General features: G+C 35.8%; 2 protein-coding genes across 2 annotated transcripts in view; one reads left to right on the plus strand and one right to left on the minus strand.

Annotated features, from left to right (window-relative positions):
* Nucleotides 1–9,698: 9,698 nt before the first annotated feature.
* Nucleotides 9,699–10,451, minus strand: LOC148953482 (protein CFDP2-like). The gene has a single exon (XM_089087976.1). The coding sequence runs from the start codon at nt 10,449–10,451 to the stop codon at nt 9,699–9,701; it is 753 nt and encodes a 250-aa protein (XP_088944102.1).
* Nucleotides 10,452–11,379: 928 nt separating this feature from the next.
* The window catches only part of LOC148953483 (uncharacterized), a 208,442-nt gene continuing 200,913 nt past the window's right edge, over nt 11,380–18,908 (plus strand). Inside the window, exon 1 of the mRNA XM_089087977.1 lies at nt 11,380–11,498. The gene's annotated coding sequence lies outside the window, so the exon portion shown is untranslated. The remainder of the gene's footprint in view (nt 11,499–18,908) is intronic.

Consider the following 18,908-nt stretch of genomic DNA (forward strand, 5'->3'; position numbering starts at 1 on the left):
TGACCTTACATAAAGTGTGCACCGCCATTAAGTTAGTGAAGAAGAAAAAACAATTTGGGGGTTTAGGGCGAAAAAAAGTATTACGTGACTTTGTTGCATAATAATTACGTAAGATGTGTGCTGTCGTTAAGTTACAAGCGGGGATTCCCCCTTGGGTTCCTGATGCATGGTTACATAAATTTGCATCAAGCATATTAGTCCTCTCCGTTTGAAACGGGTTGTGTCATGACGTCATTGGAGTACAGAGGGGTGTGTCTTGGCATCTGTGTCCAGTTTAATAGAACCGGTAACTGCATTGTACAGGTGCGAGGGCTTGAGGTTTAGTTATATCTACTAATCTAACTTCCAGAACTTTCCTATTAATTTCCCTATGTTAATTTCCCTGTGTTAATTCCCCTACCTGTGCCTTTGAAATCCAATGCTTTTTTCCCTATTCTAATTACCATACCTCTGCGTTTGATATCCAATGCTATTGCCCTATGTTAATTTCCTTGTGTTAATTCCAATACCTGTGCGTTTGTAATCCAATACTATTTTTTCTGTGGCTTCAGTGACGACAGAGGGCTGTTGTAGAAGCTCAATGATAATTCCATATGTTAATTTCCCTGTTTTTGTTCCCCTACCTGTGCGCTTGAAATCCAATACTATTTTTCCGAGGCTTCCGTGACGTCGGAGGACTGTTGTAGAAACTCAATGATAATTCCCTATGTTAATTTCCCTGTGTTAATTCCCTTACCTGTAAACTTGAAATCCAATTACTATTTTTCCTATGGTTTCTGTGACGACAGAGGGCTTGTGTTATCTACTGAAAGTATTTCTCTGATACCAAACATTAGGAATCTATTCTTAGTTCTCTTGGCTAGAGCGCGTTCCATTGGAAGAGAATGACCTTTCGAGTCATGGTGGGGTCAAGAACTATAGAAAAACAGAAAAAAGAAAAACAATGAAAGGTGTTTCGAGTGAAAAATGAAAGGCCGAAAAAACGAAAATGTCATGAGGCTTTTGGGCGAAAAATAATAAAATGGTATTATCTTGGCAGTGATGGATGCTCTTACCAGTGATGCATGCGTAAGATGCACTGACCTTATATAAAGTGTGTACCGCCATTTAGTTAATGAAGAAGAAAAACGCTTTGGGGTTGGGGGAAAAAAAAAGTAAAACGTGACAGTGTTGCGTAATAATTACGTAAGGTGTGAGCTGTCATTACGTTACAGGCGTGGATTCCCTCAATAGATTCCTGACGTATTGTGACATTAAATTGTGTCAAGCATATTAGTCCTCTCCGTTTGAAACAGGGTGTGCCATGACGTCATTGGATTCCAGGGGAGTGTTTCACGGAGTCTTGGCAACTGTGTTCTCTTTAATAGAACCGGTTACCGCATTACGTAGGTGTGACGGCTTGAGAGGTTGGTAGCCCAACTTATCTGACCCTTTGAAGGCGATGGTGTGTCGCGTGATGTAACATGGGCCTTCAAACGGGGGTGTATACCGTAACGTCAGAGGGATGTCACGGAAATTCAATGGGGTGTGTCACGTGATGTAACAGGGCTGTCACAGAGAAACAAAGGGGAAGTTTCACATGACGAAACATGTGTAGAAATCTCTCGAACTAGAAACAGGGCTCCGGTAGAAATAGCTGACCGCATTGTACAGGTGTGAGGGTGTTTACCGTGACTTCAGAGGGCATGACCTTAAAATCTTATGGGAAAAGCGAGGGCATTACTTTCAATGTATTATGGCCCCACTACTTACTACCCCATCCACATGAAATGGCTCTGGGGAAAAATAAATAAATAGTAATACATCGAACCCTTAGGGCTGTTTACTTTAGGTATCGTTATAGCATTACTTCTGACTTAAACAGGCGAGTAGAACTTTAATTTCTCCTTCTAATGAAAACCCAGAACTATTCAGAAGGAATACAGGGACGAGGGGCATTTTTCAGAGGGATTGGAGAATTTGGGGAATTTGGAGGGATTGTAGTCATCAGGGGGTGGATTTCCTTGGGGGAAAACCCCTCGAACCAACGAGTCAAACATTGCTATTTAAAATCAGTGTCTCCTGAACATATTGTATGTTTTTTTTTGTTCAGATCGAAAATTGTGGAGTTAGAATTTAAGTTCCTGGACTTGATTGCAAATAGATTATTTTGGATTCATAGTTGATACTTTCTGGAATTCCAGAGACTTGAATATAGGTTTTATAAGAGTGTTAGACTTTTTAATAAAAATAATATATGATAAAAAATACCACAATTTGTTATTTTAATTGCGAATGTCATTTTGAGTAAAAATGAATTTAATTGAACATCATTTTCTTCTTTCTTCTTGAGACGTAGTCTTTATAATGGGATCCTTTAAACATATAAGGGGAAGTGAAAAAAAAGAAAAAACTACGAAAAAGAAAAAGACTTCGTTTTAATTTTGTAACCAGATAGTAAATTACCGGACACATTGTCGCTTAACTGGAATTACAAATTTAAAATGAATAGACATATCGAAAGGAAGTACTTAAACATTTGGTAATAACAATCAAGTTTATTTCTTTGTACTCTCCAGCGTTTCATGGTATGAACATAGGTGGGATGCATTGCAAAAAACTTTGTAAGAGCAAAACTTGAGTATTAAACTTATTTGGAACACCAGGTGGTCAACTCCAGAGTAGTCTGCTATGAAATTCTTAAAGGAACATAGTAACCAAATTAAACTTTGTTTACGTGACTTTTCTCAAACCAAAGATGAAAAATCTTTAACAAGGTTCGAGGCTGCCTATTTATGCAAGAAACTTAATTTATTTGAGTGTGTACTGCTGTTTAAGATCAATTTTTCTGAATGTAACGAAACGTAGCGAATGTAAGTAAGAAGCGATGTGGCTAAATAGTAACCGAATCTCTAAGAGACATCTTGATAACAAAATATGGGTCAAAAGAATCGAAGTTTGATGTATATTTAAAATATATGAAATTCATCAAGTTTAATGTTACCCATCAAAAGTTACAAGCCTGAGAAAATTTGCCCAATTTTTGGAAAAAGGGACCCCCCCTTAAAAAATAAATCAAAAGTTCATAATGAAAATCCCACCTTCAGATTCAACATACCCGAGAACCCAACTGCATAGGTTTCAAGCTTCTATACGCAAAATGTGGAATTTTGCATTTTCTGCCAGAATAAAGATATATACATGTTTCCTCTTTTGTTGTATATTTTTTACAGGGATGATCCTGTCGAACCAGTGATCCTAGATGATCGAGAGGGGGCTCATTTTATCGGAAATCTAAGGTTCTAGTGCTCTTTTTAAGTGATCAAAGATATTAAAATTTAGCTAGCCCCCTCCCAAGCACTTCAAAGTCATCCCTAGAGCAATTAGCATGGAGTTTTAAAGTCATCCCTATCCCTTTTCCATTGGATTTCAAACGCATCCCTAGGGAAATTAACATGTGTTTGATGGTTATGGTTGTTATGTTATGTTTAATGTTTATGTTATGGTGATGTAATGTTATGTTGTTTTATTATGTTGATGTTGTTTCCTGGTTACGTTATTTTTATGTTATGTTATGTTGTTATGTTATGTTAATGTTGTTTCATGGTTATTGTGGTTAAACAATGTTGGTTATGTTATGTTAATGTTGTTTGATGGTTATTGTTGGTTATGTTATGTTAATTTTGTTTGATGGCTGTTGTTTTTATGTTATTTTAATTCTGTTTGATGGCTATTGTTATTATGTTAGGTTACTGTTGCATGATGGCTATTGTAGGTTATGTTATGTTGATGTTGTTTCATGGCTATTGCTGTTATGTTTTGTTTATGTTATGTTATGTTGATGTTATGTCATGTTGGTTATGTTATGTTGTTTGATGGTTATGCTATACTGATGTTGTTTCATGGTTATTTAGATATTATGTTATGTTAATGTTGTTTCATGGTTATGTTGTTTGATTTTCTTTGTTTTGTTGATGTTTATTATGTTTGTAGGTCAGAGTTGAAATAAATTATGTTACTAGGATAGGGTTCAAGCGCGTGTCATGTTTCTAGACGCAGCCACAGATGGATGAGCCCCCCGTCTTCCCTGTTTCTAGACAAATTATGTTTCTAGGCAAAAACATGTCTAGACACGTTCCTAGATGGTTGAAACTATTGATCAAGGATTAGCTTCTTTCTGGAAGTGGGACACTCAACATGGATGTTTATAAATTATTGAATATTAAAAGTATTGAGGAAACGGGACCTAGAGCGCCTAAGGTGGCGGTAGAAATTACAACGGGCTCTCAACTAACCTTAGAGTGGGACAAGATGTATAATGGATATGTTATAACATTAAGAAAATTCAAGCCGGAACAATTGTGCTTCGTGGCTAAGGTGAATATAGCGCATATAAAGAGACTAGATGATTGATTAAGTGCACTGGTGAAATATATTGAAGAGAAAAATTTATTGAAAACAGTCTGTATTTGACAGTGAGAGTGTTAAAATGGATAGATTTGAAAAACAGAAAATCATACGTAATCTAGTAAAATTGGATAAGTGGTTAGTTTTGGATGATGAATGTCTGGGATTATCTCTTCAAAGAAAGATATTTTCCGGAGAAAGGCTTAACGATATTACGGGAATCAATTCCCTATCTTTGGACTATTGTATGAAGCTTTTTCGTTGTGGTCTCCAAGTTTCTACTCAATTTATAGATATATTGATTGAGACAATACAAAATGACATTGTGGTTTTGCTCTTATCCACTACATAGACGGCCATTTTGTAACGCTCCTAGGAGATGCTGTTTGAGAGTCAGTTTGTTTTCGGAAGTGGAAAATTCAACATCGAAAAAATGTTTTACATATTCCCATTATCCTTGTATACTTTGTGCAGCTGGTCATCCTGTGAGAATTGTACTTTTGCTGATGAATATAATGAAAAGTGTAAATTATGCAATCCATGTAAATTGCATAGAGGATATGCAGTGCAAATTAAAGACTGTAATCCATGTATTGAAGAGATTTATGACTCTCACAATAGAGGATTCTTATGCACCCACTGACAATATGATAAAAGCAATAAATGGGAAAATACTTATCCTGGCCTGATTGCGAAAAACCTTAAAAGTGAGTTCAGTTTATTTTTAAGAGACTGGTATGGTCATGGCTTTAAATTATTTTGTGAAAAAGAACCAGTTCTGCGCTTTAATTGCTGGAATAATAAAAGAGTTTGGTTTTTACGACATCACTGTGAAGACACTGTGATGGCTACTTTGATTATAAACCTACATATTTTTATTTGGCTGTTACAGAAAGTGAGTCTTCAGATGAGAATTTTGTATGTGACATTGCTTCAAATAAGCAAATTGAAACCCTTGAATTTTATCACATGATACAGAGTAGTATTATTGACTTTAAAAAGATATTTAATAAAAATGAAGTAACACTATATTGTAGAAAATGTGACCCTGATTTTGCAAGTCAAGACGAATACAAGTTGAATCCTAACGAGCAACCTGCACTTGTCGTTTCAGGTGATTACCTATGCGTAGAAGAAGAAATCTATAGGACACAGTGTTTTGTATACAAAATTTTATTAATAAAGAAATTTACATACAATTTTTAAAGCATTTCACTTGTAGGGCACTTAAATTTATATTATAGAGGTAAATAAGAGAATTTTCTACTAGAAAGTCGTTTAATTGAGGTATGTCACCATAAATCCTGATAAATTCCATGTCAGTATGGCCACGACTTCGAAAAATAAAATATAGTAGGGCATGAAAACCACACCTATTTGTTTTTAAATCTTGTACCCGCTTCCGATTTTGAATAATAGATTTTCTGCTCTGCTCAATTCTCGGTGGCACTTGGTTTTTTATTGTTCGATTTTTTAACAATGACATTTAAATCTATAAATATCGAATTCAAATCGATAAAGTAGTCTTCATTAGAATAAATTTGAAAATTGATATTTTCAGAGAGCGGTTGTAGTGGGTAAAGTTGTTCACAGTTTCCATGTTTTACACTGACATCTACATTTTCGGCATTGAAAAGATTTAGAGATGAGGTGACTGAAGGGTGAGAATCTTTATGTGGTGGATATGTCATCTTAGGAAAAGAAATCCTTTTTGGATCTTTTTATCTTTTTTGATGCTTTATGCTTCCCGGCTGAGTTGAGACTGATGAGTGATGGGGTCTTTCTACTCCTTTTAAAAGCATTTCCCCTCAGGTTCAATTGCTCGCCGAGAGATCGTGCCCTCGACCTCAGATTTTGCGAAACACTTTCTTGAATATCTTTCCCAGAACCCCAATCATGTAATGTAGAGGATGGAAAATCTACTGCAACCGGTGCAATATATTTTCTTCCCAAGTGTAGTGCAGAGCGAAAAAGCTTAGCAAACCAATTGCCGAGACCATACCTGGATATAGACGAACAACCCCTATAATAGTCCATTCCATGTCCCAACTGGCGTGGTCCAGGAGTAGCAACATAGCGATCAATATCAGGACATACAAAGCGAGTTCTATTAGCCATTTTGCTGAATAGGTCGAATATGATATGTAACCACAGCCAACCCTTTTTTTATTGCGAGAGGATCACCCAATTCGCATCTTAATGTTAACTGACAGAGCTCCAAATATGAAGTGTTGACTGGAACGTATTGAAGGTGCTTTATATTGTAGTGATGAATAAGGTCATTAGAGGTTTTTCGTTCAAGAACGCGTAGGAGGGGGATATTGGTATAACCAACTCTTGATCTCTCGACAAAGGATGCATAAAGGAATATACAACGGTCGGAAGAGAAGGCAGATGGATACTCTGCGAAAATTACACGATTCATGCCCCTAGCGCTTCCTGCACTTTTTCCATTGATTACATTATGTTTAAAACCAAGCACTTCTCTTAGGTTATCATTGAGAATAACCTTAAATTTTTCCCTTTTCTTTTGAGTAATTGAATTGAAAGGCACCATTTTTACTACGAGAAATTTTTTGGTTGATTGCACCACACAATTCGTTCGTACTCCCAAAGTCTTTATATGATAATGTGGCAAAGGGGTATTCGAATGAATTAATATTTTCAATCACATATTGATCGTCAACAATTGGCCAATCATCGGGTGTAATTTCAATATCATACGCACGATACTTTCCTAGGATATCGTATCTGTTTTTAAGAATACAATCTACAAGAGCCATTTCATAATTTCCCTCAAATTTAATGGCAGGGGAAAGTTTTGTCCAAAAATCGCTCGTTTTATTCAAATTGTTATAAAGAGGATCAGAAACATTGGGCATGAATGTTATATAGAAACCTTCAGATATTATGAATGCCTTCGGCGAGTAATCACGAATCAAAATCGGAGTTGCATTCTAGCCAGCGAACCAGGAACTGTTTCTTAGCCTGACGAGTACGATTCTTGAATACCTTTTCAATTTGATACATTCCAGTGTTTTTAACTTTTTGTAACTCATAATCATAAAATACGCCAAGAATCTCTTCATCTTCCATATCACGAAGCCGATATTTCATTGGTTTAGTATCTACGATTTTTGACACTTTAAACAGTTCTTAGACCACAAGTAATTTCCCTTTTCAAAAATATTTCTTGTACTTTTGATTCGAACAGTATCACCAACATTAAATTTTTTCTTTCCTGCCATTTCATTAGAATATTGTTTAAGGAAATGTGTATTGCCAGTATGATGAATTTCCCGAGGGCTAGTATTGAACAAGGATCGATGAGAATGTTCAATTTATATTTGCATGATTTTATCTAAATAATGAATAAATGCAGCCGTATCTTTCAATGTACAATATCTCGAAATTAAAAGTCCAATAATTCGTATTAAACGTTCTGCCAATGCGGCCTTTATAGGACTATGACTATCATAGAGTATTGTATTGTATTTCAATAAAATATTCTTTGCATGGGTATTAACAAATTTACTTCCACGGTCTGTTTAAATTTTTTTATGTGAATCTTGTTCAAAGATACATTCAAGGGGTTTAACAACTTCATTACCTCTCTTTGACTGCAATAGAACTGCATATACATACCGACTAAAAACGCATATTGCAAGTAAAATATACTTTTATTATGACTTCTTTGAATTGTGTTTAGAGTCAAAAGATCTGCTTGAAATATATGCAGAAAATAAAAGGCTTTAGTTTTTCGATAGTCACGACCTCTTGTCCTGCGATTTCGATGAAGAGTATAACTGGGTTCCTTTTGTAAATATTCTTTTGCTAGCTTCTTTATAATTCCGGTAACCCGTACAAGTGTAGTTGGAGAAGTTAAACTTCCAGGTTCTCCAATACTTTCATAAGCACCTCTCAAAATTTGATCCATTTTGATCGTAACCGTCCGCTACACTTTTGTATACAACCGGGTGAATCAATACGTCTTTGCTTTTGTCTAGTTACCGGTGTCAGGACACCACAATTGAGCTAGTGGAAAAGAAACGGCCCAAACTCAGTGGCCCTAAAGAACCCCCAAAAAATGCTCGCAAGCTGGTAAAGCAGTCTGCTCATAGTGACAGGGAGAAATACTGGTCGAAAATGGGTTCTAATACACAACAAACAGCAGAATCACATGACCGAAGGAAAACATTAAAGCTACTGAGGGAAACGAGAGGCAAGTCGCCAACCTCCACGGACTCCATGAAAGACAAAACGGGCAACCTTATTCAGACAGAAAAAGAACACCTTGAGAGATCAGAAGAACATTTCTCCAAGCTCCTTAATCCAACAAAACCTCTGTGTTATCTACCCGATTTCCAGAGTGCACCGAAGGAACCCTATCAGATAGTTCAACAGCCATCGTCATTTGCCGATTTTCTGTGGGCACTGAAAAACATGAAAAATAACAAAGCCCCCGGAGGGAATGAAATCTCAGTGGAGATGTATAAGTCTTCCCTACACTGCTATGCCAGCTGAAAGACTTCCTCCACATCATTCTACAAAAGAGCGAGAGATTTCAATTGTCCGCTGTCATCGCCTTCGTCAGTTTTATTGCCGCTTTTGACTCCCTGATCAGGGACGAGCTTTGGAAGATTATGGTGGAAGACGATGTCTCAACAGAACTGATAGAAATACCCAAAGGACCCTAGGATTCAATAGTTCCAAGAGTCCAAACTGCTGACGGCGATAGAACAGAAATTGACTTTGAGTTAGGGGTTTAACAGGAGTGCCCCTTTTCGCGAGGTCTAATTAATTACGTAGTAGACTGGATAATCTCGAATTCGCTTTACACCCACAAAGAGCTTGACTTCTGTTAGAGAGAAGACAAACCGATCTCCCCGACAGACCTTGACTTCACAAACGATGTGGCTCTCATGAGTAGCTCATCCGCTGAGCTCCAAAAGATGATCAACGATGTCTCCTGCACATCACAGAAAGCTGGCCTCTCAAGAGCCATGGTCTCCTCTTTCTGTGACCAAGAGCTTGTTCAGCAACATATTTTGTCAGGACTTTCGTCTTGGACCATCGGTCTTCGATGTCAGTGTAGTCAGTAAGGCCCTCAAATCGATTGCTAGGCTGTAGCTCAAAATCTGCCTTGATCTGTGGACTTAGTAGTCTTGATACAAAAAACTGATCGGTTTTTATCTTCTTTTTGTGGGTGATTAGTCTTTAACTGAATTTAGAGATAAGAACAAAGTGGTCGGAGCCGTTTTTGAGCCTTTATCTGTGCCTCTGTATACTCTTTCATCCAAACATGAGCTCCTTCAAAGTCTTCTGACGAGGAAATGGTCGATCTGGGCATTGGTGACCCCATCGTTAGATCTCCAGGTCACAAGGTGGTACTTCTTATGCTCGAACTGAGTGTTAACCGTACATAGCTCATTGTATTTGGAAAGCTGTAGTAACCTCTCGCCGTTCGAGTTTCTATCTCCGATGCTATAGCGTCCGGTCATTCTTTTGGTGTTTTCATCTGGTTTACCGACCCTTGCGTTTAAATCACCAGTGACAAATATTATGTTATGTCCTGGCACAGAGTCGAGTAATCTCTGTAGCTCAAAGTAGAACACATTTTTGGCATCATCAGGGCTATCTTTGATAGGTGCGAAGACGGACAATATAGTCACGTTACTAATCCGGCCTTTCAGGCTCAAGGTGAAGATTCTTGCTGACACTGGTTGCCAAGAAATGACAGTTGATGCAGGAATTGGGTCCAGGAGGAGTCCAACTCCGTGGATACCACTCCCGTCAGTCGGTCCAGAGTTGTAAAATTTAAATGTTTCTGAATCCGTGATGTCAATTGATTTCGTCAGTATGTCGTTCAATCTAGTCTCAGAAAGGCAGCATATATTGAGTCCATACTTTTTCATTTCATTAGCAAGGAGCATCTGAGTTGACTCGGCATTGTAACTTCTTACATTCATAGAACCAACTCTAAGTTTCTTGGTGGGGATAAGTCTCTCTATTCTCGAATCAGGCATCAGCCTGATAAATATTATGGATGCCGTAGAATTGATCATTATAACTGAATCTTGTGGATCGATTGGTGTTTCATGGAAATTTTCTTGACCAGCTGCTCCCCAAACCTATGGCGCCGCGTTGCGTTAGCCGTTTTGCCGGTCGGGCTAGGCAACCAGTAGAACGTTTCACTACTCCACCGTGATGAGATTAAACTTAAGGCTCTCTTCTAGCCTCACTAGGGACGGGAACGCGAATCACAGCTAAGAGGTCCCAACCTTAGCTTGGCGCACTCGGGCTTATCAAGACCTATTTCCTCCTAGGACAACTGGTGGTTGGAGTGGTTGGAGTTTCAATATGCGCAGAGCATTATTTTGTTGCCTCTGAAGGGGAAGAATAAGAGTTATAAAATTATTCAAAAAAATATTCGGACAATAATTTATATATGAATGTAACAGAGAATGATAAAACGATTTCAGGGCTAAAAAAGGCAGAATAAATTTTGGATGGTTTATCATTCAAATATTTGTTGACAGTTTCATTTGAAGATGAATTACATGGCCTTTAAATGGTTTATTTGAGTCCATTAGTATCCCGAGAAATTTAAAGTTGTCACTTCTTTGTCTTATGAATTCTTTCTTAGCACAATTAATAGACGATTAAAGACGTAGGTATTTTAGACTGTGGATGTACAATCTTAATTTGGAAATAAAATTAATGTTACTCTTCTGGGTATAAACGTCTTTATCATGTCAGTAAATAACGTCTGCGTTTAGTCGAGGTTTGTTTTTTAAGGATTGGTAAGTTTGTTTAACGTGGCAAACCGGTCTTTCATAGGTTCTTTACTAGAGAACCTCGTTCACTTTTTTAGCAATGTAAGATTCTTAGTCTATTCTCTATCATAACCTGGATGTGTTATGTTCATTTTGCAAAAATGAATATTTTAGGGACTTGTATAATTTTATTCCTTTCCTTTGGATGCTTGAAGCCAGAAGGAATTATTGACTGTTCTTCTGGGGGTCGAACCTGTAGGCCCTTTTTTACGCTTAAAGGTTTCTTATGTGACTGCGTATTTCCAAAAATTTTTAAAGACAATGAATGTGTCATTGGTAAGTATTCTCTAATTACTAATACTGGCTTATATGTTAAGGATATTTATCAACTGGATAAAATTCGAGTAGGATTTTCTTTTCATAATAAATTACCAGTAAAACTTATCGCCAGATTTATCAAGTTATGCTGGCTAGCCTTACTCATGCCTTAAACACATTGTACGTTGCAACCCAACAAACAGTTCGTGATAACGAGCAACTCGTGCTATTTGTAACCAATAATTATAAGAAACACAGTTTTCATCGAAACAATTCACTTTTTATGCTGATTCTAAATAGGTACTATTCACTAAATGGATAGTACATATGTATATATGTATATTTAAACTACGCAACAAGCATTGATGCGTAGTCTGAAAATACCTACCACGTTTTAGAAAGGGGAAAACACTCCTAAAAGGGCTAGTTATGCCGGTAAAAATTACACTATCAAATCAAACATTATAAGATTTACTGCGGAATTTTCCAGCTCCTATATATAAAAATATTTTATCTCGCGTTGTTTACGAGAAGAATGATCACGGATTCGTGTTTGTTTGTTTGTTTGTTTGTGTTTTTAACCAGTTGATAAAATAAAAGTCCAAAATAGGGATAAAATCCTTTTTAATCGACAGTGTATAATAAATTTCACAAAAAAATACTAGATATTTCGGTCACATATACAGTGACCGTCATCAGTAGTAAAACTATACTAAAACAATTTAAAACAAAAGTTTATATACTAAATCAAATAAAACTATATATTGTTTAAATCTCTAATTCTTTTCAAAGCAAAGGTGGAAGCTAGCCTCTTTGACCTTCTTGGATTCGGTTCATTAGCCGTTCAATGATATAACATTTGGACAAAGGTCAACTACATTGGATAAATTGAACTTTACTCTGTCAGATTTTAATAAATTATCATAAATAGAGAGAGAGAAAAAATTACACCTCAACTTTATTACAAATGCCTGCCACGCAGTTCCTTGTGCCCTAAATTATATGGACTTCCCAAAATTTATAAGCCTAACCTACCATTACGACCAATTATGTCAAGTACAAGGTCACCAACAAGTGTTTTGAGCAAGTGGTTAGTGTCAATCTGTAAACCACTTTTGTCTACACAAATCCGTATATTAAGAATACTTCGAATTTGGTTGAAAAACTGAAAAAAGTAGAAATTTCTTCGAATTCTTTGCTTTCAAGCTTCGACATTGTATCAACGTACACGAAGATTGATTTAGAAGCAGCCGAAACTCTTCGAGAAGGAAAGCTCTTCCGAAATTTGGATTTGATTTGCGGCAAGACCGATTTGCATGTTTCTGTAATTGTGTGTTTAGTAGGGTTGTAGTGCAACAAGTTCTCTTATTTTTTTCATGAAGAGGGGAGTATCTCGAACAAATAAATGATTTACCTATGGGGGCCCCTTTATCCCCTTTATTAGCTAATATTTTTGTGGAGAATTCTGAAACAATTGCGTAAGATTCATATTTTTTAAAACATATTTTCTGGGGCCGGTAGATGGATGATATTATTTAAGTATGGGATTATGGGGAGGAGGAATTAAAAGGATTTTTGGAACATCTTAATTGTTTGGGGGAGGGTTTAAAGTTTACTGTTGAATTGGAAGAGAATGGGAAACTTCCTTTTCTTGATGTTCTTCTTTTGAAAAAAATAAAAATAGTCTGTATTTTAAAATTTACAGAAAACCGACAAATAACAATAGATTTTTGTTTTATAGTTCCGGTCACACTCGCCAAGTAAAAATTGGTTTGATCATTTCTTTAACTGATCGGATCTTCAGTATTTGCTCTCCGAAATTTGTTGAGGAGGAGTTGTCTTTTCTAAGGAAAATACTAATAAGCAACATGTATCCAGAATGGTTAATTAACCAGACTTTTTCAAAAAGAAGAAAAAGCTTTCTAGAGATTTTTAAGGAAGTCATGGAGACAACTCGGGAGAAGGATGTTTTTTCTTCCTTACCATATGTACCCGGGCTAAGTGAAAAACTTAAAAGAATTTTACAAAGCAATGGTCTAAGGATAGCTTTAAAGAGTAATAATACTTTGGGTAGTTTTCTAAATTCTGGGAAGGATCTAACTTCATTGGGGCAACAAAGTGGGGTTTATCAGATCCCATGTACTTGCGGAAGCTCATATGTGGGACGTACTAACCAGAGTTTGGAAATAAGATTATTACAACATAGAGATTCTATTTCTTCGGCTTTAAAGCAAAATTCTAAGTCTGAAGGTTGTACTTCAGCCCTTTCGGAACTTATTTTTAATTTTCCAGACCATTTTATTTTGTTCGAGAATTTCTCTTTAATTTCTAGGGATCGGGGTGTAAAGCCAAATTTTCGTGAAACGCTTGAAATAAAGAAAATCTTATTCAAGAATATTGCTTTGAATCGGGATACAGGTGAACATGGGCTGAACTATATCTATGATAATTTATTAAAATCTGACAGAGTAAAGTTCAATTCATCCAATGTAGTTGACCTTTGTCCAAACGTTGTATTATTGAACACTAATGAACCGAATCCAAGAAGGCCAAAGAGCTAGCTTCAGCCTTCGCTTTGAAAAGAATTGGAGAATTAAACAATATGTAGTTTTATTTGATTTAGTATATAAACTTTTGTATTAAATTGTTTTAGTTTAGTTTTACTACTGATGACGGTCACTGTATATGTGACCGAAATAGCTGGTATTTTTTGTGAAATTTATTATACACTGTCGATTAAAAAGGATTTTCCCTATTTTGGACTTTTATTTTATCGTCATGGAAAGGCAGTGTGGTCTCCGAAATTATTTTTTACCCAGTCGAACCAAGGGTTCTAGAAAGTCAAAAGCAGACTAATTTCAACAAAACTTAAAGTTATAGTGCCCATCTAAAGGAGTAAAAAAGACTGTCAGAGCAATGTCAGTGGTATCTCCTGCTATTTTTCGGCACAAAATAATAGTTTTCTGCTAAAAGAGATAGAAAAAACTAGTAATTGAAAATTCTGATATAGCAAATCTACCTAAAGGTATTTAAAATATCTATTTTGTGCTTTCAAGATTAAGAGGCAGCAATGCATTGAGGTGATGTATTCGCTTTTAAACATGTACGTAATCCATATAAAATAAATTGTTAATACAGGCATTTACTTTAAAGTTTCACTTAACTAAGTTGATTCCTATGAGGCTTCATAAAACTAATTACAGTGATACATGGTTGAAAATCAGCTATTAGGGATAATGACTGTTGGATCTTTGTGTAGGGAGGAGGAAGAGAAGCCTAAAAACTACATTTTTTATGCCCAAATTTTCAAACACCGTGTAACCTTTGGAATAGTTGCTTGTGTCTTGCTATGTTTATTCCACGAGATCCATTAGGTTACGAGAGAATTTATTATTTAAAGAAGATTCAAGGGATTCTTTAACAATTTCATTGAGGTGTAGAGTACAATTAGTTATATATACGTGGCTTGAAGTAACCTTCAGGGGGTTTGTGGTGGATATGCCACTAAATTATTTTTGTGATAAATTTGATCATCTAATTTCAAGCTGAAAACATTACGACTATTGATGCAAAATTATTGCCTTCGCTTAATGCGGGTAAAGTAAAATGAAATATGAGTTTTGGATTTATTTGTTGAACTCTTTAAAGAGAAAGTTACGTCCTTAAAAAAAAGCCGAACCAATTCATTTGGAAACTGTGGAGGTGGCAATACAATCCGACCAAGCAAGTAGCAACCTCCGAGTGAATCAGATTTGTTTGCTACTCTTTCCTCAGGAAAATGGAGGGCCCCAAAGGGAATGCTTATAAGTTTGAAGGGTCCCAATGATTTGTAAATAACACTAGCGTAGTTCACAGCATTTTTGTAGGTTTTTACTTGGTTTTACGCCACATATTGTTGGTGTCAAAGATTGTGATGGCTTTGTTTTTCTAACATAATATGTCTTTCTTCTTCACTTTCATTTTTACACTCTTGCTGTCGCTTGTCTTCTTTCAGCACAATTATTTGCCCCCCAACTTTCATTTGACATACGTACTTTTCAATCATAATAATTTTCTGCTTCAACTTTAGCCATTGGATGTGATGACGCTCAACAAGAATATCTATCTCGACAAGATATTGTTGAAAAAGTGTTCCAACGAAATGCAAAGAGTTAAAACCAATCCAATGCAGGTGGGGTATTACAGCTTGAAAAATCAGCTGCACGTTTACAGGATGGTGTCGAAGTGAAACAGCACGTTGATTCACGTTATCCTCCACTTCTCGCATTTTCATGTAACCTTTGGCATAGCTGTTTGTGTCTTGTAATATTTCTTCTAAGAAATCCATTAGGTTGCGCGAGATCCCGTAATTTAAAGATTGCAAAAGCGTTCTTCTATAGCTTCATCGGGGTCTGAAAAGTACATTTGACCATATGAAGGTGGTTCAAAGTCCCTTTCAGTGGTATGTGATGGATATTCCGTAAAATTGATTATGGGATAAATTTAGCCAGCTAAAACATATCTTCTTTAAAGCTAAAAACATAGCAACTATTTATGGTTTCATCTTCGCTTACGTTGAATGAAGCGAGAGCGAAAAATGAGTTCAAGTTTTTGATTTATTTCTAAAAGTCTTTAGACTTAAAATGACACCCTAATAAAGGCAAACCAATTCACTAGGAAAGTTTGGAGGTGGTAATGCAATTTGACCATGCAAGCAGTAATATCAAAACTAATTAACGTTGCTTGCTACTCTTTCCTCGTGAAAATGAGGGACTCCACAGTGAATACATACAATGTTCAAGGGTCTCAATGACTTGTGACTAACATTTGCAGAGTTTGCAGCATCTATGTTGGTTTGTACTGGGTCTTATGCCACAGCTTGTTGGCGTCGAAGATTGTTGTTTTTAATCGTTCTAATTATAATGGCCACTTGTCTTCTAACCACAAAATTCTTTCTTCTTCATTCTCACTTTTAGTTCGTTCTGATTCTTGTCGTCGCATTTTTTTCAGCCACACAATTCATTGTCCTTCACTTCCATTTTTGACACGTTCTGATTCTCGCTGTTGCATGTCATCTAACCGCATCGTCCGCTTGATCTTGTCACGATTGATGGTTCAAAAATTTATTCTTGTCCAAAAGAACTATTATTTTTAATAATTATACATTTGTGTTTTGGGGTCTTCCTAGAGGACTATTTTTTTATTGTTATATAAAATTAACGGTTCAAAAATAGGAAATTCTTGCTGCGAAAGACGTAATATTTTAAACTTAGCTAAGTTTAATGTGGCAAAAATTTTCTAATATTAACGTGCTAGACTAATAAAATGTTCCAATATTTAGATTGTGTTAAGGAATTATTTTTTGCAATTTGTTTTTAAAGTTATCCATTTTGTTTTTAAAGTTATCGTGCCAGATTAATAAACTAATCGAATCTCTCAAGTATTAAGGACAATTTTATATTTATGAGTAAAAAAAGGGGCTAAGGATATTAAGAAAAACTTAATTTTTATGAGTCTTATTTTTAGTCTATTCATATAATTATGGAAAAATTATTCGAGACATCAGCGAGTTTTATACTATTATGGCTGCAACATGCATACAGCCTTTTCTTTAAAACTTTCGTTTTTAAACCATTTCGATCCTCGTTGTTGCAAATCTTCCGTACGCAAATGTCTTTTTTCTTGTGAAAATCTGAATATGACGTCTCTCGTTGCAATTACATGTATAAAAACTTCTTTATTAGTGCTTGGCGTCATTAAAATACTGATGAAATATTTGACGTCATTTAAATGGAGTGTTTTGAAAATTTAGACTCTCAGCGAATTTTTTCAAGCTCGTGATCAAGCTCTAGATCATTTTCTTAGGCCAGAAAATCCCAAGATGTCAATTTTCAAAAAGGAAATGCTCAGCCGTTTTCGGGCAAAAATATAATTATTGCTCTTTTAAAAAGGATAAGATATCTGTTTGTTTATAGCTTTATTGTTGCTTCCTGATTTCAGTTGATTTTTTTATATGTCTAGAGTGATGTTTCTCCAATGTATTGTTATTAATAATGTTTCTGGTCGCTGCGCATGGCATGCTTGGTTTTATTTACTTGGAACAGAAATCATTTAGTCTAAAATCTAAAGTTTTATTATCTTCTTAAGGGCTATTAAACAAAAACAAAACAAGTTTTTTTTTAACCAAAAGCAGGAAGCAACATTAAACTCAAAATAAACCGAGGTTATTATGGATATAAAAGGGTTACCCTCTCCTCAATACCTTGCTCTTTACGCTTAAGCATTTAGAACTGTTAAAAAAGCTTCCTATTCTAATTAAACGGCCCTTGTGCTTCAGGGGCCGTTCGTAAAATCGGGAAAAACAGTTAATTTTTAGTGTAAGGAGTAAGTTATTGAGGAGGGGGTTAATCCTTTCATATACGGAATATTTTCTATTCGTTTTTAGTTTTAATGTTTCTCTTTTCTCTCAGTTAAAAAAACTTGTTTCCTTATTTAATTTCTGATCATTTTTCAAATAATAACGGTAAATCTGGTTCACATTCCCTCCCCTCACGGGAAACTACTCCGTAGATATTTCTTTCCACGTAAAATATATCCCTTCCTCCGTAAAATTTTGTCAGGACAATTTCGTCCTCGTTGAAAATTCCGTTCCAAAGCAAAACTTCTTGCGCGCGATTCAGCCAAAAAAAATCTCCTTAGCATACTTTCATTTGAAAAAGACTATAATTTCTAATTGTTTTACTGATCTTTTTGTAAATCCCTTTTTTGTTGAATTTTTTCTCAAAAATCGACACATGCTAAAAATAGCGGATAATTGCCCTACAACATCTCCAAATGCAAAATTGAGTTGGCAAACAGAAAGTAAGACAAGTAAAAAAAAAATCTGTATAAGATTTTTTTTCAAATCTCCCCACTGTAAAATTGCCCCTGGAATATTCAACCCGTAAAATTTCCCTCCCTAAGGAATATTATCCCAGTGAAAAATTTCTCCACAAAAATTCCCCCCTCCGAAAATAATGTCTGCATACCAATAACAAACGATATACGTAAGCAAAGGAGAAATTTCATGACTTACAGACCTTTCCCTAAGGGCTGTGAAGGGTCATGTTATCCCCAAGACATAGTTGCGGCACTTTTGAACTATGCTGAACAAAATAGTTATCTTATAATGATAATCAGACGACTTTGAGGAAATTAGGAGTACCGGAGGAGGGCTAGTTGCACTTCAATCTTTTTGGTCACTTAAAAAGCCACTAAAACTTTTAATTTGTATTCGAATGGGTCTTTTCCAAAATATTTTAGGACTATTTATGCGACGCGACCACCCCTGGGAAAAAAAGCAAATAAACACGCATCCGTGATCTTTCTTCTGGCAAAGAATACAAAATTCCTCATTTTTGAAGATGGGAGCTTGCAACTTCTGCAATAGAGTTTCAGTATTTACACCTT

The sequence above is a fragment of the Artemia sp. Qi Xiang Cuo genome, chromosome 4, assembly GCF_049724085.1.
Source record: "Artemia sp. Qi Xiang Cuo chromosome 4, ASM4972408v1, whole genome shotgun sequence".
NCBI lineage: Eukaryota > Metazoa > Arthropoda > Branchiopoda > Anostraca > Artemiidae > Artemia > Artemia sp. Qi Xiang Cuo.

Excerpts from the sequence above, each read along its gene's own strand:
- LOC148953482 (XM_089087976.1), bottom strand. The coding sequence starts at position 10,451 with ATGATCAATTCTACGGCATCCATAATATTTATCAGGCTGATGCCTGAT.